This window comes from Anolis carolinensis, chromosome 3 (assembly GCF_035594765.1).
Source record: "Anolis carolinensis isolate JA03-04 chromosome 3, rAnoCar3.1.pri, whole genome shotgun sequence".
Classification (NCBI taxonomy): Eukaryota; Metazoa; Chordata; class Lepidosauria; order Squamata; family Dactyloidae; genus Anolis; species Anolis carolinensis.
In genome coordinates, this window is record NC_085843.1 from 207,964,464 (window position 1) to 207,988,347 (window position 23,884).

At 38.9% G+C, this 23,884-nt stretch overlaps 2 protein-coding genes across 3 annotated transcripts in view; one reads left to right on the forward strand and one right to left on the reverse strand.

The window, feature by feature from the left end:
- pde6c (phosphodiesterase 6C) overlaps positions 1–20,056 on the forward strand; it is a 74,564-nt gene extending 54,508 nt beyond the window's left edge. Inside the window, exons 15-22 of the mRNA XM_062976163.1 lie at positions 2,796–2,883; positions 3,202–3,302; positions 4,169–4,276; positions 4,378–4,441; positions 7,050–7,124; positions 7,224–7,307; positions 9,147–9,300; positions 15,765–20,056. Coding sequence (XP_062832233.1) covers positions 2,796–2,883; positions 3,202–3,302; positions 4,169–4,276; positions 4,378–4,441; positions 7,050–7,124; positions 7,224–7,307; positions 9,147–9,300; positions 15,765–15,838 — 748 coding nt within the window. The 3' untranslated portion in view covers positions 15,839–20,056. The remainder of the gene's footprint in view (positions 1–2,795; positions 2,884–3,201; positions 3,303–4,168; positions 4,277–4,377; positions 4,442–7,049; positions 7,125–7,223; positions 7,308–9,146; positions 9,301–15,764) is intronic.
- Positions 20,057–22,320: 2,264 nt separating this feature from the next.
- The window catches only part of LOC100563870 (protein FRA10AC1), a 33,659-nt gene continuing 32,095 nt past the window's right edge, over positions 22,321–23,884 (reverse strand). For both annotated transcript variants that reach the window (XM_008115327.3, XM_008115328.3), the window contains one exon: positions 22,321–23,602. In XM_008115327.3, the coding sequence (XP_008113534.2) occupies positions 23,560–23,602 (43 nt within the window). In that variant the 3' untranslated portion in view covers positions 22,321–23,559. The remainder of the gene's footprint in view (positions 23,603–23,884) is intronic.

The following is a 23,884-nucleotide window of genomic DNA, read 5'->3' on the forward strand; positions in this document are numbered from 1 at the left end:
ACAATTACTGCTTTTTCTGCAAAAAGACCCAGGCAGTTGCCTCACTGTATGTAAAATCAAATGTGAGAAGACAGGCTACGGCATCCCCCAAACAGCTCATTTGTATTTATGGTTGTGAAAGCCAGACAGTGGCAAAAAAATAACGTATTTGAGATGTGGCACTGGATAGGAGTTTTGAGAATACAGGCTAATGTTAAAAAAATGATGAAATCAGGCCTGAACTCTCTCTAGAAGCTAAGGTGGCTCAACCAAGGCTGTTCTACTTTGGCCATATCATATTTATTTATCGTGTCAGAAGCGAATTGAAGATATAGTTATAGTGTATTTAAAAACACACAAAGTTTAAAACTTGACATTATACTAGATTTCCTTTGACAAGAAGCTGGCCACTTGGAGTGCCTCTGGTATTCTGTGAGACGGTCCTCCATTATGCATGTGGCAGGGCTTGGGCTACATTGCAGCAAGTGGTCTGTGGTTTGCTCTTCTCCACACTCACATGTTGTGGACTCCATTTTATAGCTCCATTTCTTAAGATTGGTTCTGCTTCTCATGGTACCAGAGTGCAGTCTGTTCAATGTCTTCCAAGTCACCCAGTCTTCTGTGTGCTCAGGAGGGAGTTTCTCTTCTGGTATGAGCCATGGATTGAGGTTCCAGGTTTTAACCTGCCATTTTTGGACTCTCGCTTGCTGAAGTGTTCCTACAAGTATCTCTGTAGATCTTAGAAAGCTGTTTCTTGATTTAAGGTGTTGGAATGCTGACTGATATCCAAACAGAGGATGGGCCGGGTATGTCAATTTCTTGGTCCTTTCATTACAGGCTACTGCTTCCCAACAAATGTCAGGTGGTACAATACCGGCTAAACAGTATAATTTCTCCAGTGGTGAGGGGGATAGGCATCCTGTGATATGCGGCATATCTCATTAAGAGCCACATCCATTATTTTAACTTGGTGAGATGTATTCTATACGGGGCACGCATATTCAGCAGCAGAGTAGCAAAGCTCAAGGGCAGATGTCTTCACAGGTTGCGATCCCCAGGTTGTGTCAGTCATGTTTCGTATGATATTATTTCTAGCACCCACTTTTTGCTTGATATTCAAGCAGTGCTTCTTGTAAGTCAGAGCACGGTCCAGGTATTTTGGTGTGCTGCAATGCTGCAGCTGGATTCCTTCCCAGGTAATCCTCAGAGCTCTAGATGCTTGTCTGTTCTTAAGATGAAAATCACACATCTGTATTTTAGATGGATTAGGAATCAGCTGGTTTTCCCTGTAATAGGCAGTAAGAGCACCTAAAGATTTGGTGTAAAAGGCCATAAGAGCACCTAAAGCTTTGGCCATATCATGAGAAGAGATGACTCACTGGAAAAACTGATAACACTTGGGTAAAGCAGACAGTAATAGAAGAAGCAGAAGACCACACTGGAGATGGATAGACTCAAACAAGGAAGCTTAATCCCTGAGTCTGCAAGACCTGTGTAGGGCTGTTGAGGATAAGATGACTAATGATCTTAACAGACTAGAGAGATGGGCCGAAACTAACAAAATGAAGTTCAGCAGGGACAAATGCAAGATACTCCACTTAGGCAGAAAAAATGGAATGCAAAGATACAGAACAAGGGATGCCTGGCTGGACAGCAGTACGTGTGAAAAAGATCTTGGAGTCCTCGTGGACAACAAGTTAAACATGAGCCTACAATGTGATGCGGCTGCTAAAAAAGCCAATGGGATTTTGGCCTGGATAAATAGGAGTATAGTGTCTAGATCCAGGAAAGTCATGCTACCCTCTATTCTGCCTTGGTCAGACCACACCTGGAATCACACTACGTCCAATTCTGTGCACCGCAATTTAAGGGAGATGTTCACAAGCTGGAATGTGTCCAGAAGAGGGAGACTAAAATGATCAAAGGTTTGGAGAATAAACCCTATGAGGAGCATCTTAAAGAGCTGGGCATGTTTAGCCTGCAGGGGAGTGCTGAGAGGAGACATGATGAGGGCCTTGTAGGGAGGAGGGAGCAAGCTTGTTTTCTGTTGCTCTGGAGACTAGGACACGGAACAATGGCTTTAAACTGCTGGAAAGGAGATTTCACCTGAACATTAGGAAGAACTTCCTCACTGTGAGAGTTGTTTGGCAGTGGAAAACTCTGTCCCGGACTGTAGTGGAGGCTCATTCTTTGGAAGCTTTTAAGCAGAGGCTGGATGGCCATCTGTTGGGGCTGCTTTGAATGTGATTTCCTGCTTCTTGGCAAGGGGTTGGACTGGATGGTCCATGAGGTCTCTTCCAGCTCTATGATTCTATGATTCTATGATTCTGTGACTAGGAAGTTTGTCATTCATGGGGTCTCCATAAGTCTAAGTTGACCTGAAGGCAGCTAATGACAACAAAATTGAAGTTTAAATGACGACAAAATGGTGCGAGGGGAGAGAAACTGGAGCATTTAAAAAGTAGCTGAAAAAGTGGGACAACAGGAGATTAATCAGGACTATTCCTGCCAAATTGGGACAGTTAGGTAATTTGGTAATTAAAATAGTACTTGGCTGTCACAGATGGCCCCTGTCTTATCTCCTGTTAAAAAGTCAGAATCACACCAGAAAACCTGCCCAGGAGAGTGGCTGCTGCTTGACCATGCTGTGCTAATCTGGAATGAAGCAGTAGTTGCTTAGCATCAATTATCACTACAAGATTAATTGAAAGGTGAAAAAAGCAAATTGATAACTGTAAACACCACAGTGAACAAGATCAAGGTTCAGAAATAAGGCAAAATAAAATCTTTTCAAATATGTAATTCTATCTCAACAGATCTGCAGCTCCATTGGCGAGACTTCATGGCTCTTCTATTTTAGAAAGACACCATCTAGAGTACAGTAAAACATTGCTACAAGATGAGGTCCGTATCTGTTTCTTTTCAGTAACTTGGTGCAGATAGTATATACTGTATATTATATTTGGAGTGTTGCGTGGTTTCCGGGCTGTATATATTATATTTGCTACAATTAAAAAGCACTGTAATAGATTTAGGTACTGTTTCCCCAAGCATTAGGCACTTTGACATTAGATAATTTGAAGAAATATGATTTATTCTGGTTTTATTTTTAGTTGGGTGATTTGAGGGAAATGTTAAAGGTTGAATTGTAAGATGTTATTTTTATATATGCAAATGAAAAAATCTAAGCAGTGTTGATTTGCAAAAACCTTTATCTTTCAGAGTTTAAACATCTTCCAGAATCTAAATAAACGACAATTTGAAACTGTGTTACATTTATTTGAAGTTGCAATCATAGCAACTGATTTGGCTTTATACTTCAAGTAAGTTCTAGCTTCCTTTCTACTGAATTATTACCATTTTAAACAGTTTTAATATGCAGCTATCACCATTTGCAGAATTGATTTTTTTTAGTTTCCTGTATTCAAATTCTCATACTTTGTGCCTCCTTGATTTAACAGCTTTTAAAGTTTAACAAAAATTAAAGCAGAAAGTTAAAAACAGTGCTCTGAATTCTGTTACTAGTTCTACATAAATTAGACCTATAAAACCATTCAACAATTCCTCAAATGGGTCTTGACTAGTTAAGGCTAACCAACAGGATTCCGATCTGTATTATTAATGTTTTACTTAATTTTTGAAATTACAGTCAGCCTTTCACATTTGTTGGAGTTAGGTGTGCAGGATTCCCACAAAAGTGATAAAACTGTGAATCAAAAACCCACTCTTGCTCAAGATCCTCCTGCCAGAAGCTGTTGTTAAGGGGACATGGGGACCTGCTGGTTGAACAACCCTGCTGGATCTTAGCTTGTGAATTTGCTGTTGTACATTTCAAATGCTAATAATAATGTTTATCCAATACACTTGGATTTCCTAGCAAGATTTCCTAGGAGAAATAGACCATTAGGCCATTATTAGAGTACCAGTTAGAACCACAGCATGGCCAACTATATCACCCAGCTCCCATAAGGTTGTTCATCTTGCTGGAGTGCTGGTGCTTCACCAAAAGATAACTCCCATAATTCCATAGCACTGAGCCTTGGCAGTTAAAATGGTGTCAAACTGCATTAATTCTACACTGGAGATGCACCATTAGAGGCCTTATGGTGTGGGCTCCTAGAAAATCAAACGCCAAGGTAAGCCACGATAGAAACCTCCTAAATATTCTAACAGTATCATGTATTCACAGGAAAAGGACCATGTTTCAAAAGATTGTGGATGCAATTGAAAAAATGGAAAAAGAAGAGGAAGCAATTAGATATATATCTACAGACCCAACCAAAAAAGAAGTAATCATGTAGGTCAAACTTAACCTGTGCTACTATATATTATTTTTCAATACTACAGTACTATATGTACTATTTCCCACTTTCTAAAATGTGTTATTTTTATTTGTAGGGCTATGATGATGACTGGCTGTGACTTGTCCGCAATCACTAAACCTTGGGAGGTACAAAGTAAGGTGGGTCTCTTTCAGAGATAAGTGTGACTTAGAACATAATTCATTCAAAATATTGGATGTATATCTGAAGATGTTTCCAAATGTATGTCCCTCTCCTTCTCCTTGGTACCATGTCTTCAGAGTATGTTACTACAGACTAAATCCAATGATCTACTGGTGCAGAGAAGACTAACAGCTTAAGTCTTAAGAACACAGGAGCAATTATATTGGATTAATCATTGCTGTTCTTGTTATTGCCTTCAAGTTATTTTCCAATTATGGCAGCCCATAGCAAATTTATCATGGGGAGTTTTTGACAAGATTTTTCCAGAGGAGTTTTGCCTTTGCCTCCCTCTCAGACTGGGACAGTATGACTTGTCTAAGGTCACCCAATGGGTTTCTATAACCAGGTGGGGATTGAAACAATTAGCTCCAAGGTAATAGTTGAACACTCAAACTATGACTATGGTCTCCTTTGGATTAAACCAAGAGTTCATCTGGACCTTTAGACATTTAGGTCTACTGCTGCCATAGTTCCCAGATTGGTGGGTTGTTATCTAGGTCACTTGATTGTTCCCCCCATAGAGGCTCCTTTGTTTGCATCAGTATCTAGAGAAAGTGTAGATTCAGCTCTGGTTGAAAAAAGTCACTTCATACTCTTTCAGTGTACAATGTGTGGGTTTAACTCCAGTATCTATTCTATTGAAATCAAGAAGTTACTATATAAGCCGAATAAATGTGAAAAACCAAATTCCACCCTCATAGTAACACTTCTCGTAAATTGCCCTCCTCTTGATAACACTATGTAACGTAATTTTTGTTCCTGGGTTATAAATGTCATTTCCTAATTTGTTCTATCAGAAAAACATGGGAAAAGTGTATTAAACTGCAAAAACTTTGTTTTTTGCGAGACATCCTGCAGCACATTTTGCTCTAGTTTTTCAATGAATATCTCATAGAGTCTCAACCAATTCAAGATAGTTTGTGGCAGCCATAAAAACAAGGTTTCTGGAGTAGAACAACCACTTTCAAAGTAAGTCCTGCACAATTAAACAGGAAATAATACTTCTAAACCAGGAACAAAACAATTTTGTTACATAGTGTAACTGGCAGCTTTAAAAGTGTATTATAGAAAATATTTTAAATATTAGTCACCCTTAATTGTATAATGTAGTATAGTTCTGCAAAGTTTTAGGGCATTTTCAGAATCAGAGGATGAAGTTTAGGATGTACAAATGGCTGAGTTCATGTCCATTCTAATTGGTGAAAGTCAGCTGAAAAAAACTGGTTGGTCTACTGCAGGGGTCCCCAAACTAAGGCCCGGGGGCCGGATGCGGCCCATCGAAGTCATTTATCCGGCCCCCATGGCACAAGGGCAGAAGGGGGTTAAACTAAATGACCCAAGGGGTCTCTTCTTCTCTTACAACCATTATTATTATTATTATTATTATTATTATATTTTATGACACAACAAACAAGATAGATATGCTGGATTTCATATCACAAAATCACATTATTATTATTAATATTGAGGCTGGGTGGCCATCTGTCAAGGGTGCTTTGCTAGTGCTTTTGATGCACAAAGGCAGAAGGGGATTGGACTTAATGGCCCAAGGGGTCTCTTCCAACCCTCTTTATTATTATTATTATTATTATTATTATTATTAACATTGAGGCAGGGTGGCCATCTGTCAGGGGTGCTTTGCTTGTGCTTTCAGTGCACAAAGGCAGAAGGGGATTGGACTCAATGGCCCAAAGGGTCTCTTCTAACCCTCTTTGTTGTTGTTGTTATTTTATTGTATGACACAGCAAACAAGATAGATATGCTTGATTTATTATTATTATTATTATTATTGTTGTTGTTCGGTGGCCAACTATAGTCCGGCCCTCCAACGGGCCGAAGGATCGTGAACCGGCCCCCTGTTTAAAAGGTTTGGGGACCCCTGGTCTACTGCAATGGTTCCCAACCTGTGATCCGTGGACTACCAATGGTCCCCAAGAACTAAAATATGGTCCGCGACCTCACGGTTACTACACCATTGCAATGAGAGCGACTGGTCTTGCAAAACCCTCTTATAGTCCTGAGGCAACGGGGTTGTCGGGAGGGGAGAGGCTGACTACCCACAAACCTCACAACAACAAACCTCCTGACTGCTGCTTCTCCTCCTCCTCCCTCCTGCCCCCTGAGCGGAGCCATTTCATGAGGGGTCTTCATTTTTAGGCCTGTTCCTGGGGTTATTTGGGGTGCTGATTCAGAAAATTGCATTGGATAGACCACATAAGCTCTAGATTATTAAATATGGTTTTCTGTAGGCGAGCAGATGGTGACTACTGGATGGAATATGTTCTCTATCAGAAACTAGAACTGATGTGTTCTATCCAATGCAATTTTCTGAATCAGCACCCCAAATAACCAAACTGAATCTAAAGTTGACCAAAAACTGATTCGTAACCCTTTTGGTACTAATGTTGGAGAGTGGTCCCTGGTCAAAAAAAGGTTTGGAACCACTGGTCTACTGGGAATACGCATACATCACACACAAGAGAGAGAGCAAGGATGAATATTGTTCTAGTTTAAAGTTACAGCACAATCCTGACTCTTCCAATGATATTTATTGATAATTCCCAGGTTGCCATAATGGTAGCAAATGAATTCTGGGAGCAAGGTGACCTTGAACGAAATGTCCTACAGCAGCAACCAATTGTAAGCATTTTATTTTGTCATACATTTTTACAGTTTTTTAAAAAATGAAGGATCAAGTTTCTAGTATTTCTGCCAAATGTTCGCTTGATTTCTTTGTAGCCTATGATGGACAGGAACAAAAGTGAGGAATTGCCCAAGCTTCAAGTTGGTTTCATTGATTTTGTGTGTACTTTTGTGTACAAGGTAAGATGCTACGTCTCACTTAATATTATTCAGTTGTGATTATACAGAACATTTTCCCTTCTTCCCGCCTTTTCATGTTAGAGACATTGAAGTTTAGAAACATGACTGTGCAATTGAGCTTCATATGTATATGAATGTCCTAAAGTTTAGAGTCTACTAAAATGGATGCTTCTAATATTACGCTGTGCTTTTCATGCCAAGCGGTTTGACACATGTTTCTCTAGCGAAAAAGTACACTAATAACAATTGTTGTTGATTTTGTTGTTGTTGTTATTATTATTATTATTTTATTATTTGATACACAAGATTAGTACACAGCAAACAAGATCACTATGCTGGCTTTTGTGTTGGATCACACGTCAGACAGTTCCCAAGTGTCTAAGACTATGTGATGTATCGGCAAATAATGTGTGCAGATCCAAGTAGGGTGGCCTTTTGCAGCTGACAGATAGTAATTTTGTCAGCGCCAATTGTTTTCAAATGCTGACCAAGGTCTTTAGGCACTGCAACCAGTGTACCAATCACCACTAGGTCCACTTTTATTATTATTTCTTAACCATCTCTCCCCATGGATCAAGACAGGGAACAAAAGTATTGTGTATAATTCTAAGAAAATAACAAAATATTCATCATCAAATGCATGGTTCCTTTGGGAGAGATAAAGTGGGCTATAAATATATTATTATTATTATTAATAATAATAATAATAATCACAAACCTGCAAAAGTTTTGGAGAATGAACACGCAAAGATACTGTGGGACTTCCGAATCCAGACTGACAAAGTTCTGGAACACAACACACCAGACATCACAGTTGTGGAAAAGAAAAAGGTTTGGATCATTGATGTCGCCATCCCAGGTGACAGTCGCATTGACGAAAAACAACAGGAAAAACTCAGCTGCTATCAGGACCTCAAGATTGAACTTCAAAGACTCTGGCAGAAGCCAGTGCAGGTGGTCCCGGTGGTGATGGGCACATTGGGTGCCGTGCCAAAAGATCTCAGCCAGCATTTGGAAACAATAGACATTAAAAAAAATCACAATCTGCCAACTACAAAAGGCCACCCTACTGGGATCTGCACGCATCATCCAAAAATACATCACACAGTCCTAGACACTTGGGAAGTGTTCGACTTGTGATTTTATGATATGAAATCCAGCATATCTATCTTGTTTGCTGTGTCATAATAAAATAATAATTTGCATCCTGGACTATCTCCCCGATGGAGACTCAGGGCGGTTAACAACATATATTTAATAATAATAATAACTATTATTATTATTATTATTATTATTATTATTATTATTATTATTATTATTATTATTATATAATACAGCAAAAGAGCAAGTGAGAGGACCAAGCACCCTACTCCTGTGCTGTTTTCTATGTAGGAGACTCTACCTTGGTTTAGCATGTCAGAAGTTGACACAGGACCTAAAATGTTGTTTGTTATGCTTTATTCAGTTTTGCCAACCTGTTTCAAACTTTAAAACAAAATGAATCTCAATTTGTCATTGGCCTTCAAAGCTACACATGAATGACAGTAGCTTTACAGTAGATTTACGGCTACAGCACGAGGATTTTGGAGGAATGGATTTTAATCATATGTTTTATATTTTTATATTGTTTAATTGTTTTATTGGATTTTCATTGCTGTTTTAATTATGTGTAGGCATTGAATTGTTGCCAATTTGTACGCCGCCCTGAGTCCCTTCGGGTGAGAAGGGCGAGATATAAATGTTGTAAATAAATAAATAAATAAAAAAAATAGTTGTGCATGCCTTTAAAAAAAAAAAAACCTTGAATGGCCAATGTATGGGTCTGCCCTGTTTACTTAGGAATTTTCAAGATTCCACAAAGAAATCACACCAATGTTTGATGGTCTTAATAACAATCGAGTAGAATGGAAGTCACGAGCCGATATCTATGAGGAAAAGATGAAAGCCATTGAAGAAGAGAAGAAAAAGCAGGAGGAAGCTGAAGCTAAAAAAGGTTAAGATTCATTTTTAAAATGTCAATGTGTCAATCTCCATGCTTGTGTAAGTTTCTTGCTAAATGTGATATTTAAAAAATTAAATAAATTAATCACTGAACCATACTTTGTGGTTCGTGGAGATGGAATATTATGGATTGGATCTAGAGAGCAAGGCAGTCTGGTTCTGCTCATGAAACCTCACATTAATGGAAGGAGTGAGAGTCAATTTCTCCAACAAAATGGTTTGATGAACTCTTTGTAATAGCATGGAATTAATAGAGAACTTGCAAAAATACTGTCATTGTTCCTGGATGGCCAGATGTCTTCTGACTACAAAGAAAAGCCTCTGCTTTCACAAAACATCTGCTCTGGATCTAAGTGAATGCAGAAAAAAACGTTTAAAAGTTGACAATAGGCTTGTGCATTTTGGGTGAATTGCTATCTGCTTCTGCTTGTCGGATAATGGAAACCCCCCCATATCCATTTTCCAGTGCCTTCCGAAAATAGGTGTGCTGCTGAATGGGCGTTTTTGTTTCACATTAAAAATTTGTTTTTTTCGGCCCATTGGCGGCCATGGGGAACTTAGGTTCCCCTTTCCCCTGGGAGCCTTTCCTTTCTTCCCTTCAAGGGAGCCCATTATTGGGGGGGGGCTTCCCACAGGCTCCCCTTCCACATCCTTCATTATAATCAGGATTTTTAAAAGCATTAGTTACCACTCTTTTTGGATCCCTTTCTCTTCTGTTTGTAAAGAAAGAGACTAAGTTTAATGCTTCTTAAAGTTGTTCTACTCTAGAGGAGAGGCAGGTGCACACGCTTTCTCTCCCAGCACCAGCAGGCAACAGCACGCCCGCCACGCAGCTTTCCAAGGCATTTTAAGGAGGCCCAGGGAAGGAGGAGTGATGGAGCTCAGTGGAGCTATCCTCCCTGGACTACCTTCAAAATCCTCTCTCTTGCCTGCAATCCCCTTTCTGCTTGGGGTTTTGCTTCCTTAAAGCCGTTTCTACTTTCTACTCTAGAGGAGAGGTGGGCTTCTCTTTTTGTATGCTGGGATTACTATTATTAATAATAATCTTTTAGAAGTATTTCCTGAAGGAGAGGAAGGGAAGGAGAAAAAGAAGCTAAAAGGGTGAAAGCTCCTAAATGTGTGTGCGCGCACACCCCATTCACCATCCCTCAGGTCCCCAACTCCCAGTTAGTCCCACTAAATGAAAAGAATCAGGAAAATAAAGGAAAATCAAAAAGATTCAACTATGATGCCAAATAGGGGAGGAGGAGCCAAGATTGGCTGCCACTTGCTTTTGTTGCAGGTGGGTTTTCGTATCAAGAGGGCCCTTACCATTACAGGCTCTCAAAGGTACCGAAAGTACTGGAAGAAAACAAATCTATGTACAAATATGTGAGGGGAAGTCATAGGGAGGAGGGAGCAAGCGTGTTTTCTGCTGCCCTGCAGACTAGGACGCGGAACAATGGCTTCAAACTACAGGAAAGGAGATTCCACCTGAACATCAGGAAGAACTTCCTCACTGTGAGGGCTGTTCGACAGTGGAACTCTCTGCCCCGTACTGTGGTGGAGGCTCCTTCTTTGGAGGCTTTTAAGCAGAGGCTGGATGGCCATCTGTCAGGGGTGCTTTGAATGAGATTTCCTGTGTCTTGGCAGGGGGTTGGACTGGATGGCCCATGAGGTCTCTTCCAACTCTACTATTCTATGATTCTATGATTCTATGAAATCTGCATACAAGTCTAGTTGACAATGTAGTCCTAGCCTTGTCTATTCACAAATAACTCGCACTGAATTCCCGGGTAAGTCAATATAAAACTATAGCCTAATAATAACATACTTAGTGCAAAGTTCTCCTGCCAACCTAGCAGTTTGAAAACATGCTAATGTGAGTAGATCAATAGGTACCGCTCCGGTGGGAAGGTAACGGCACTCCATGCAGTCATGCCAGCCACATGACCTTGGAGGTGTCTACGGACAACGCTGGCTCTTCGGCTTAGAAATGGAAATGAGCACCAACCTCCAGAGTCAGACATGACTGGACTTAACGTCAGGGGAATCCTTTACCTTTATCCTAGTGCAAAGTTGGATATTTATATAGAATAGGCAGAAATGAAGCTACATTTGAAAAGACTTCACCAAAGTTTTTACTTACATGGTGCAGAAAAGAAATATTGTCAGAAAACTGAAAAAAATAATATGCTGTTTGCTACAGTACTTTCAGCTAGCCATCTCTTTCTAGCCTACTCTTTATGATACAAGTTAAAACAGCAAGCACTTGGATTTAGATACTTTACAACATGGATTTTTCTGGCAAAGAATATGAAAACACTATTTTGTACTATGTTCAATGCTACAGAAGCCTAGGGGATTTTTTTTAGAAAGGTACATTTTGTTTTCTTGTTATTCATTTTACAAATCTGAGGCCAAGACCAAGTACAACCTTTCCAAAAATAACAGAAAAGGCTGCTGGAGCTCTTACATTACAGAGACTGCACATTCTGGAATTGATTATTTTCCAGGCTCTTAATGAGTTATAAAAAGACAATTGGCTTAATCCAGCCAAGAAGGTCCGCACGTCCTACTAGATTTGCAAATGAAAGTAAAAAGTGGATACAAGCAGAAAAGCATTCGGCCCTTCCATTCCTTTGCTTTGAATGAAATATACATTCTTAAGGTGTAGTCTGAGGTGCATATTTTCATGCAACCAATTATATATCATGAGTTAGATCAGGGCCAAAACTTTGGCTTCATCTGAACAGTTTCCTAACTGTCAGCAATATGTAGAGTATATTACAGTAGTCCAACCAGGATGTAATGGAGGCAAGCGTCACCATAGCCAGATCTGACTTCTTGAGGAATGGGTACAGCTGACGCACTGGTTTTAACTGTGCAAATGCATCTTGGCCATAGCCAAAACCTAAACATCTAGGATCAGATCCAAGTTCATCTAAGCTGTAAACCAGAACTTTCATGAGTAATATAACTCTATCCAGGACAGATGAAATCCTTATTTCCTGATCTGCCTTTTGACTGATCAGGAGTACCTTTGTCTTGCTTGAAATATGTTTCAGTTTGCTTACCCTCATCCAGTCCATTACTGACAGCAGCCAGTATTGCCTTTCCTCCGGCTTTGAAGGTTGCCTGTGTTTTACTGTCTCGAGGAAGAAATGATTTCCTGTTTTATCGAAGTCACATGAATTTAACTAATAAAATAAACTGCTGTTTCCAGCTTTCGGGGAAGGTGACATCTTTGCCAATCTTCTCAAAAATAAAAAGTTCACTGAGATTCCATATGGACATCACACTTAATAACTGTTTATAGACTTATCCTCCCATGAAGCTGTATTTCCCTTTAAAGCTATAGAGGCAAGTGGCTGTGTTACTACATCTTGCAACACTGGAATTTCATAAACGAATGGTGCATGTTGTGCAAAAGTATTTTCTTTTCTCTAAGATGGATGTATTGCCAACCTCTTCCTCCATTTGGATCATTCGAATTTGAAATGTTTTACAAGAAGAGGAAAAGGGGTGGGGGTGAGGATGGGAAGGATGAAGAAATCTGTGTTGAATTTCTCCAGTGCATTATGAAATTCAGTTTTCTGGCAGTTTCCAGTTGTTTCCCAATAGCATGGAATGTGTCTTTTCCATTGACTTGGAACAACAGTGGATATAGCATATGTGACTGGATGGTTCCCTTGTATTTCCACCTTTATTTCCTCTTTTAAAGAAAAATGAGCATATTTACTTGCAGAGAACTGAATCCTGTGTTACATTTCTTCTACTGTTCTTCCAACTCTGTTGTATGTCTACAAAATATGGACAAACCTCACTCTCAACTTCTGGAAAGATTCTATCAGTGTTGCCTCCGAAAAGTCCTGCAAATCTTTTGGGAAGACAGGTGGAAAAATGTCGGCATTTTGGAAGAAGCAAATACCACCAGCACTGAAACTATGATCCTCTGCCATCAGCTTTTCTGGGTTGGCAATATCGTCCGAATGCCCAATCACCTTCTCCCAAAGCAGTAACTCTACTTTCAGCTCAAGAACAAAAAACGGAATGTCACTGGACAGCAAAAGAGATAGGCTGAAAGCTAACCTTTAAAAACGTGGCATAGACACCGAGAACTGGGAAGCCCTGGCCCTTGGGCATTCTCACTGGAAACCAATTGTTACCAACAGTGCTGTGGATTTTGAAGAGGCACAAATACAGGGCGAAAGGAAGAAATGTAGCAGAAGGAAAGTGAATCAAGCAAATCCTTGTCGTAACCGCCTTCCATCTGGAAATCTGTGTTCTCAATGTGAAAAACCATGTGGATCACAGTCATTTATGAACCTACAGTCAAGACTCTACTTTTAGAAGGCAATCATACTCAGCCACAAGTGATTGTCCATGAATTATCTCAATGTTATACTGAAATAACAAGATTATTCTGTACATTTTTCAAAAATCAAAAACGAGTCTTTCAAAAAGGCAGCAGATTGTACAGTATAACTTTTAACCTGCTTTTATCTTTCAATTTTTATTGATTAAACCACATTAATAAAATAATGTTGTGTGTCTTCATTTATGACCTATGGCAACCCTATCACTTTTTTCTTAGCAAGATTTGATCAAAGGGGATTGGCCTTTGTCCTCATCTGAGGCTGAGAGAGTGTGACTTACCCATTAAGCTCCCATGGCTGAACAGAGATTCAAACCCTGGTCTCTACTCATAGTTCAACACTCAGCTGATTGCTCCACGTCAGCTCTCAATAAAATAATGGTGCAGTTTAATCCATTATGTCACTTCAGTGGGGTTTGCTATTAGTGCTCAACATGGTGTGATTTGTGTCAAGTGTTACATTACATATATGTGGACAACCTGCTTGTGATATTTCCCTGTATACACTGTAATGTCTTGATTTTCAATATAAAACAAGGTTGCTGATCCACTACAGTGGAAAGTTCAGAACACAAAAATAAACAGGGGGATGTAAGATATTACAAAATGAAAATCAATATTTTGAATCTCATGCTGTTAATTATATCACAGCATTCCAGAGGGTGGGCGACTAATTATGTGACAGTTTCAATGCAGGTGGAAAGGGTCAAAAATAACCTAGTAACAAGGTGATCCACAGTTTCAAATGAAAGTTTTAATTCTAATGTTGGTACATTAAGATAAATAAACCTGAAGTACCAATTTGCTCTACTAGAAAATAATCATAATGTTGCACTCTAGCCCTGAGTCACCTTTTCACCCAGCACTACACCAGAATCCAGTAGTACTAACTACAGAAGTTTATTAAGAAAAGAATGTACAAAAGGAAAAAAGGCATTTTCCAAAAGAGCAGTGGAAAAGGAGCTATAAAATAGCAGTAGTCCAAATACAAAATAATAATAGTCCAAAAATGGTAAAGTACATACATCAAGGAAGTCAAGATCACATGTATAAATCCATAAGCATGAAAGCAGGAACTTTTCCCAAGGCAAAACTCTTTCAGGAACATAGGCAAACACAGGAAACTTAAATCATGAACTTGAGAGCTGAGACAGGAACCTGAACCTTTTGGCAATGTTGTCTGCTCTGAGAGACACCAAGTAAACATTACTTAATTTAAGCCCAAGACCGACCAAGAAGCCATGATATCATGCCTCACACACCTGGATTTCATGGACTTCTCGCAGAGTCTTTCTGACAACCTAATTAATCTCTCCTTCACTCCATGCAGAGACCTAATCTGATATAGCGGGGAAACTCCCTATCAGCTAGAGGCCGATTCCCAAGAGAAATGGACTTTCCCCTATTGCTAAGGAATGAAGATTGGAATGCAAAAACATCCTCTGTCTCATCTTCAACTGCCTGCACTTCTTTCTGATCTAAGGCCTGCATTTCACCCTGATCACACACAGACTCCTCAGCTGGAAAGCCATCATCCTCTGAGAAACCCCAAGCCTCTTGCTGAGCCCCAACTCATAACAAAGAAAAAAAACCTGGGGAATCATTTAAAAGAATGGAGACACTAGGAAAAGAACCTCTCTTTTTATTTTTAGAGTGGTTTACAGTTATTTTTAAATAACAACCATACAGTTTTAGGTCCTTAATTTCCCACCCAATAGTGTGAGTGACTTTACAGATCCATAATTTTAATATTGTTTCTTAATCTTTCATCAACTACATTTTGCACCAGCACTTAAGTATATCTAGTTGCTGAAATTTTCCAATAAAAGTGGTTCAGTGTATGCTTGCTCTTTGAGAGATCTTCATGCCATGCATCATACCATATGGCAAGGAAATAATATTGGCTGCTCATCAAAGAATGCAGGATTGTTGAAAATGTGTTGTTTCCAAATGATCAAACACACATGTATTTCGTGCCATAGACTAAAATAATGTTGGTGGTGGTGGTGTGTACCATTGTTTCTGAGTTATGGGAACCCTATCACATTTTACCTTATTTTACCACATTTTAACACTTATTTTCTGCTTTTCCTCAACAGATGGAGGTGGAGGAGGAGGTGGAGGAGGAGGTGGCGGCGAAGATGGCAAATCAAAAACATGTACAATTTTATAATTAACTTCAGTGGCACTAAAACAACACCAACATCAAGGACTACATATCTGCTACATTTGAAGAAATGTAAGAAGATCTTCAGTGAGCCCAAGGATTTGTATACAGCAGAAAGTAGCATAGACAATTCAATCCTTGGACACCTGCCATTACTAACGGAATTAAATGTGGTAGCATCCACTGAAAATTCAGAAACCATGAAGAATGGATGGAATAGATTCCTTATCGAAGAGGATTATGGATTCATTTGGGTATTGGTTGTATACATTCTCAATGTATACAGCTTTTAAAAAGTAATATTAATAATACAGCAATGTATTTTATTTAAAGCTGCAGCCTGTCAGGAAAGTATGGTTTTTACTCTACTTCCAGTTCATTTCATACCGTAAATTCTATGTTGCACAGTTTGTAACCCCTGTAATTCATAATGCATAGCAACAGGTTTTATATTATATTTAAATCTTCCATCTGGAACAATTTATATTCTTCCCCCATATTATCACTAATAAATTGTACGCTATGTCCTTTTAGAACCTGTAAATTATAGTATCAGATTTGTGCCTAAAACCAGGCCTGTGGAGCACGCACATGAGACCCTGTAGCATTGTAAAAAAGAGAGAAAGAAATGAGAAATACTTTGAAACTGTAAAATAATACCAAAAAACAATTTTTAAGGTTGAAGTTTCTACCACAATACAAAGATGAGGCATTTTCAGGACAGGCTGAGTTGACAACTCTAGGCTCTACAGACCATCTTCATGTGGAGTCTTTCAAAACCATAGGATGGCTAGAGGCTCTTTCCATGATCTGAGGAAAGAATAGTACAGACTCCAAACAATCCAAAGTGACCAATTGATAGTGTGGGACATACTAAAGCATGATACTTCATGCCATTGACATTCATTGTGCACAAAAATGAAGGCATGCATATTCCAAGATACCATCAAGACACCCAGAATCATGTATCTCTAGAATGACTTGCTTGACATGGGAAAGAAGACCCCACTGGGCATTCTGCACCCATGCAAGGAATAACTCAGGTGTCTATAAACATATAAGGAATTAAAGGCATATATTATGAGCTTTGATGAGCTTTGCACCATCACATGCCTCTAAGGGAATGAGAATTGAATGGGGCAGGGTTGGAATGGGGCTGTGTATCCTGCAATAATCTATAGGCCACCCCCAAACCAAACATTCATTACTCTAGAAAAATGCTTAGAAGGTGGTATAAAACTGTGTCCAGTTCTGTGCTTTGACAAGGCAATGTCGAGTATAACATCACCATGCCAATAATAATGCAGAGCTTTTCAAATCGTGTGACACATTAGCATGTAGGTGTGTCATGCAAACCTAATGAGTAACCTGAATCTATGTGAAACAAGCAATAAATCATATATTTTTAAATTATATAGATGAAAAGTTTTCATATGTTGTGTCCCCATACATCTCATTTTTACAGTATACGTATGTGTTCAAATCTCTTATAAGAGGTTGGTTTAACCTCTGGTTTGCTAGTAAAACTGAATTACTGTGTCACAAAATGATGCGTGTCTTAAAAGTATGTCACCAACATGAAATGTTTGGAAAGCTCTGAATTAATGGATATAGTAGACAGAATTTACAACATGCACCTTCTGATCAAACACCCACTCCTTTCTGATGGCAGAATAACACGATCATTGTGTTAAGCATAAGACATTGTGAGCAATTTGTTGGTCTGATCAATACTGGGGGTTCTTTATTTCTTTCTACCAATGCAGGCTATTACTGATATGAGGGCATTATATTCAATTGGTTCAATTGGCCCAAAGTATTCACCAACACGGCATATTAGTAGCACTAAAATACCAATACTACAGCAACTTCCTATGACATAGATGCAACGGAAGCAAAGCTGTGGTGTCACAGCACAAGGATCTTGTTTAGATTGTCAACACAAGTTTATACACATGGAAGGTTGCTGAGAAAAAAGATCCTCACCATTCTGAGTGAAAGGAGGGGGGGAACCTATTCCCGACCCCCAACCTAATCTGAAACACACTGACTAGGAACAAGAAATTCTTGCACTTCCAAAAATGTTTAACAGAAACAAAGCTAAAAGTTCCTAACAGGTATTTATTTATTTATTGTGTCAGAAGCAAACTGAGGATATAGTTATAATGTATTTAAAAACACAAACAAAATTAAAAACTTGGCATTATACTAGAAGCTGACCACATGGAGTGCCTCTAGTGTCACTGTAAGAAGCTCCTCCATTGTGTATGTGGCAGGGCTCAGGTTGCATTGTAGTAAGTGGTCTGTGGTTTGCTCTTCTCCACATTTGCATGTCATGGACTCCACTTTGTAGCCCCATTTCCTAAGATTGGCTCTGCATCTCATGGTGCCAGAGTGCAGTCTGTTCAGCGCCTTCCAAGTCGCCCAGTCTTCTCTGTACCCAGGGGAGTGTTTCTCATCCGGTATCTGCCACAGATTGAGGTTCCGGGTTTTATCCTGCCACTTTTGGACACCTTGCTGAGGTATTCCTGAGTGTCTCTGTAGATCTTAGGAAGCTATCTCTTGATTTAAGATGTTGGCATGCTGGCTGATATCCAAACAGAGGATGGGCCGATGTCAATGCCTTGGTCCTTTCATTACAGGCTGCTACTTCCCGACAGATGTCAGATGGTGCAATAATTTCTCCAGCAGTGTAGGCCGTAGACATCCTGTGATAATGCAACATGTCTCATTAAGGGCCATATCGAGTTTTACAAGGTGAGATATATTCTACACTGGCCATGCGTATTCAGCAGCAGAGCAGCAAATGGCAAGGGCAGATGTCTACACTATGTCTAGTTGTGATCCCCAGGTTGTGCCAGACAGCTTTTGTATGATATTATTTCTAGCACCCACTTTTTGCTTGATATTCAAGCAGTGCTTCTTATAAGTCACAGCATGGTGCAGAGTAACTCCTAACAGGTGAGCTCCAGGCAAACACATAGAGCAGTGGTCCTAAAACCTTTTAAGCAGAGTCAGTTCACGGTCCGTCAAATTGTTGGGGGAGCGGACTATAGTCTGAAAAAATTAATTCCTATTCACACTGCACATATTTGTAGTGCAAAAAAACCAAACATGAAATAATACAGTATTTAAAACGAATAACAATTTTAACCACCATAAACATACCAGTATTTCAATGGAAAGTGTAGCCCTGCTTTTGGCTGATAAGATAATCAAGTTAATTAGGATTGTTGCTGTTGTGTGCCTTCAAGTCATTTCAGACATAGGACGACCCTAAGTCCAAAGTTTAGGACAGGGCTGGGTAAATGGACTTGGAGGACTGCATTCGGCCTGTGGGCCTTAGTTTGCGGAACCCTGACATAGAGGGGGTTGGTGTGTATGGCTAAGAAACTACAAAAACTTTATTGAAACAAAACTCTCCGATTTCAATAATTTTATGGAATTAAAATCTTCTGATTTCAATAATGGATGTGTTTAAAATTTAAACTCGGATGTAAAGAGTGGTAGCTTTTTGTTTGGAATCCTGCTCCTACATATTTGCTAGTGCGGCCATGACATTTGAGCATGTATGAAGGAAATAATACCAGACAATGTTTTCTCCAGTGATTACTGCTGATTAGATTCGTCATCCAATCTGTATTAGTGGGCCTTTTTAGAGTTTAAGACTCCAAGGCCAAGGAAAGCTATTTTATCAAGAGATATCTGCTGAGAATTAAATATTGGATATAAAACAAGAATGCAACAATTTTCCAGAATGCATGAAGCTCAAATATTTTAATATAAATGCTTTGTAAAGCAATCCTATATTCAATTACCCAGGAGGAAGCTCCAGTGAGCTCAGTGGGACATGCATCTGAGTAGATATGTCAACCATCGGCCTGTACGTCTCTCATTTTTTTATAGCTCCAATTAACTGCACATATTTTTATAGTGGAGATGTGAATAGATGTGTATCTACTCCCAAGCATTAACAAAGTGATCACAATACTTGTAAGAAAATCCAGAGATATACAAAGTATAGCTAATGCACAAGAGTATCCAAATCACATAGCATGCAATTCAATTTTTATATTTTATCCATGATTGCTGGCCAAATATTTTATGCAGACCTTTAAAATGCCATAAAAGATATATTCTGTACTAAATGTCAGGAAAGGAGGGAAATAACTAATTGTGCTGTTAATTATATTACTTTGTATTAAACAAAAATGAGCATATTAATTATGTGCATGTACTATTTTTTTATGACTAAATTGCAAAGACGGGGAAGTTGCTACATCTACAACAGACACTTGACAGCATTTGATATAGAAGTGGACTGTTTTAAAGCCCTGAGAGACAAGTTACACAGATGTAAGCTGATTGTAGATTATTGGATTTGACTCCCTGCGAAGATTGCAAGATGACAAAGAATTAACCTTTAAATCCACCGTCTTACCTAAAGAAGCCTTCACACACAGAAGGCTGCATTTTGTTGCTATTCAAGGATGCCCTTAATATTGATCTTTGCACTGCGCTTCCCTCTGTTCACATGAAAAATGTAATTATTTCAAGTAACATTAAACACACAGTGCAATATATGTCAAGCAGTGGACACTGGATACTATGTAAAATATGTTGATGATCATATTATCAATGTGTTCAATTACTCGTATATATTCTTACTCTTTAGTACTTTTATTACTTGGCATAGTCAACTGGCACCTTTTGAAATGACAGAGGTATAGCTATATATAGCAGTGTGTTCATCAGATAGGTAACATGTTTGTTTCATTGAAAAATCCTGTACTGAAACCATTCCCTATGATTTTGCTTGGGAGCCAAATAATGGCATTACTTTTTTGTGGACTATTTATTGAGAAATATGGTGAACACTGAACAGAGAAAATTACAATCTTTGTTTACGTCTCATTTCATGCTCTGAATTACAGTTAAAGCAAGATTATTGTTCACATAGTACTAATGGGTCGGAAACCATGGATAATGCATACACTGAATGTATATGATTTCCTCAAGCCATACAATTTTCTTTCTTTATAAAAATAAAATATGGTGTACTATCACATTTCAGTAACAGTTGATTATCCAATCATACACATTTCAGGATTGGTGGCCAGACTCAAGCACCAGCCTGGTACAGACAGCACTTTTGAGTGTTGAACAAGAAATCAAAGGGCTCTTCCACACAGCTATATAATTTAAAATATTCCACAATATCTGCTTTGAACTGGGTTATCTGAGTCCACACTACCATATATTCCAGTTCAAAGCAGAAAATGCGGGATTTTATTCAGCTGTGTGGGAGCGGCCTGAGAAACCAGGGTCTGAATTGACACTGAGCCCTGGAAACCCATTACAGGTCTCTGACAGAACTGTAAAGAAAGGCAATGGCAAACCTTCTTTGAAAAAAACCTTGTCAACAAAACCCTAGAATAGGTTGACATAAGTCAAAGTCCTCTTGAAGATAAAAAAAACAACACAACAAGCAGAGCCAAAACTTAGCTTTATAAAGCAGGCACCATTTCAGGTTGTGGTTGTAGTTATTTTTCGTCCCCCTTTATTTCCTCTTATCAGGAGTGAGCTTGCTTAACTGAGATGCTTTAGCGAAATGGGAAGTATATGAATCCCTTTGAGCCATGGATCTGTCTTGCAAACTACCTTGGGAGTGGTAGTTTTGCAAGACATTTGACTCTCTCTTGTGCTAGTTCTTGTGCTAGTTTGCAACTCAAATCTTTGCTTGCATCTCGGATAAAAAATAACAACGGGGGACACCTCGTAACTCAAAAAACTCGTAAGTACGAACGTCGTAAGTTGAGGTTCCACTGTAGTTGTCAAAAGGTTTTTTTTTTTTTTAAACAAGTTAAGGTGTATCTGATCACTGATCATTCTCTCAAGTGAGAATGGGAAACTCAGATAGGCTGGCTGTCAAGAAGACTAAATATGACTGCTGGAAGAAGGGAATTATCAGCATGCTTAGGCTGAACCCAGAAGCCCGCAGAAGTACAAAACATGAAAAAGACAAAAGAAAAATAAAAGCAACACACACTGACATTTTCAACCTGCCCTATTAAAAATCAGCCAGCAATGAACAACTAAATTCAGTTGGAGAGAAATTGCTACCTTAAGTTCCCTGTGGCTTAAGGCAGCCCTAGAGCTGAGCACAACTGGCTAGCTCATATTCCGAGCAAGAACATTCCCATTAAGTGAGGACATAATGCAATATTCTGCTGCAGATCCCATATATAGAGTATACTATTGAACAATTCAGTCACACTATCTAGTGCCTCTCTGTCAAAGATAATTTAATGAATATTTTAATAAATAAATTTCAGTCACCGAATACACAGTATTTTTCTAAGTACTTATGGTTGCATTAGGGAATGGTATCCTCCAGATGTTTTGGACCAAAATCTTTGAAAAATCCGATCAGCACAGCAGATGGCGTGTGAACTTATTCCCAGATTAAAGCCACTGAAATATAATAATAAAATAATAATAAACTTTATTTATATTCTGCTCTGTCTCCCTGAGGGGACTCAAGAGTTGATTACAGGGCACATATATAGCAAACATTCAATGCCATTATACAATTGACAACAAAGGCAGACAGTACATAAATAGAGGCAAGACTTCCCACTTTTATCATCTCCAGCATCTGGAGGCTGTGCTCGATTCAGCCATGGGGTGGTGCCGTTCTTCCATTTTTCTGCGCCGAGGAGTCTGTTGTCCATGGACGCCTTCCTGATTGAATTGCCAGCATGTCTTCAGGACCATCTTTTTTTTTTACATCCCTGCCAAAGCAGTACTTATTTATCTACTCACATTGCTGTTTTCAAACTGCTAGGTAAGCAGAAGCTAGGGCTGACAGTGGGAGCTCACTCCAACCCACAGCTTGAAATGCCAACTTTCCAATTGGCAAGATCTCCTGTAGCTAGCAATTTAACCCGCTGTGCTAGAAGCGGCCCTGTTCAACAGTTCCAAGAAAAGGTATTTTGGATCAGAGTGCTGGAGATGGGATCCAGCTGTGATGGAAAATAAAGCCTTCTCAGATAAAAGATAATTCTTTTTAAAGCGTTGTACCTAACCTATACATTTGCATACCATTTATTGTGTCAATAGTAATGTTTTATCTTAGCTCAGAGGAAGGGGAAGATCTATGTTCTTACATTAGGCCTGGGACTTTTCTTTTGCCTTTCCTCCAGACCACAGACAAAACAAAATTCAATTGCCTTTACATCTCAATGGCTCTTTAAAGCTTTTATAAATTGCCTTTTTATCTCAGAATTATGATTCCCCAAAAGTATATATGCTGGGTCTACAAAATGTCTTCCTTGGAGGAAATGGATCCGCTCCCAGAAGGTGTTTTTACTTGATTTCCAGATACTCCTCTTTAACCACAACACATCCCATCACATTTAACAGGCTGCCTCTAACATCTGTGTATCTTCTGAAGGTTGGAGGGAGAAAGGAAATGTGCTTCTGTCAGTCGAGCTGCACATGCCCTACTTCATTTTTTTTAAAGTCTTGGGACATTCCTTCAAAATTGTCTTTTTACCAAAAATCCGCATAGACTGAAAAAAGAAAACAAATGCCAAAAAATCCACAGCATTACATAAATAAAACCACATGTGATGATAAATGTATGTTATGAAATGTGAAAGCTTAATATTTATTGATAGATGTTGAGGATTCATAAAAACGTTTGTAGAGATGTGTGCCACATTTCAGAGAAACAAGTCTTGAAAGTACTCATCAAATTGTTCCTCCCTATAAAATCAAACAAAACACATTATTAAGGCAAGAATTAGCAATCTCTTTGATTTACAGCCACTAAAGTTACACTGCAACATAAATTGTAGGTATTGCAATCATACTGGCTGGTATTTTGATAGTTGTTTGGAGGTTATTATCATGTCAATGTATGTTTAGAAATTGATACTGTAAAGGTGCTGTAATTGACAGAGCTAATACTGCTAGAAGTAAACATGTTCAATTGTTGCCAAAAAAGGATTCCAGTAACTAACTGTGAAAAACCAGGAAAGCTAGGGT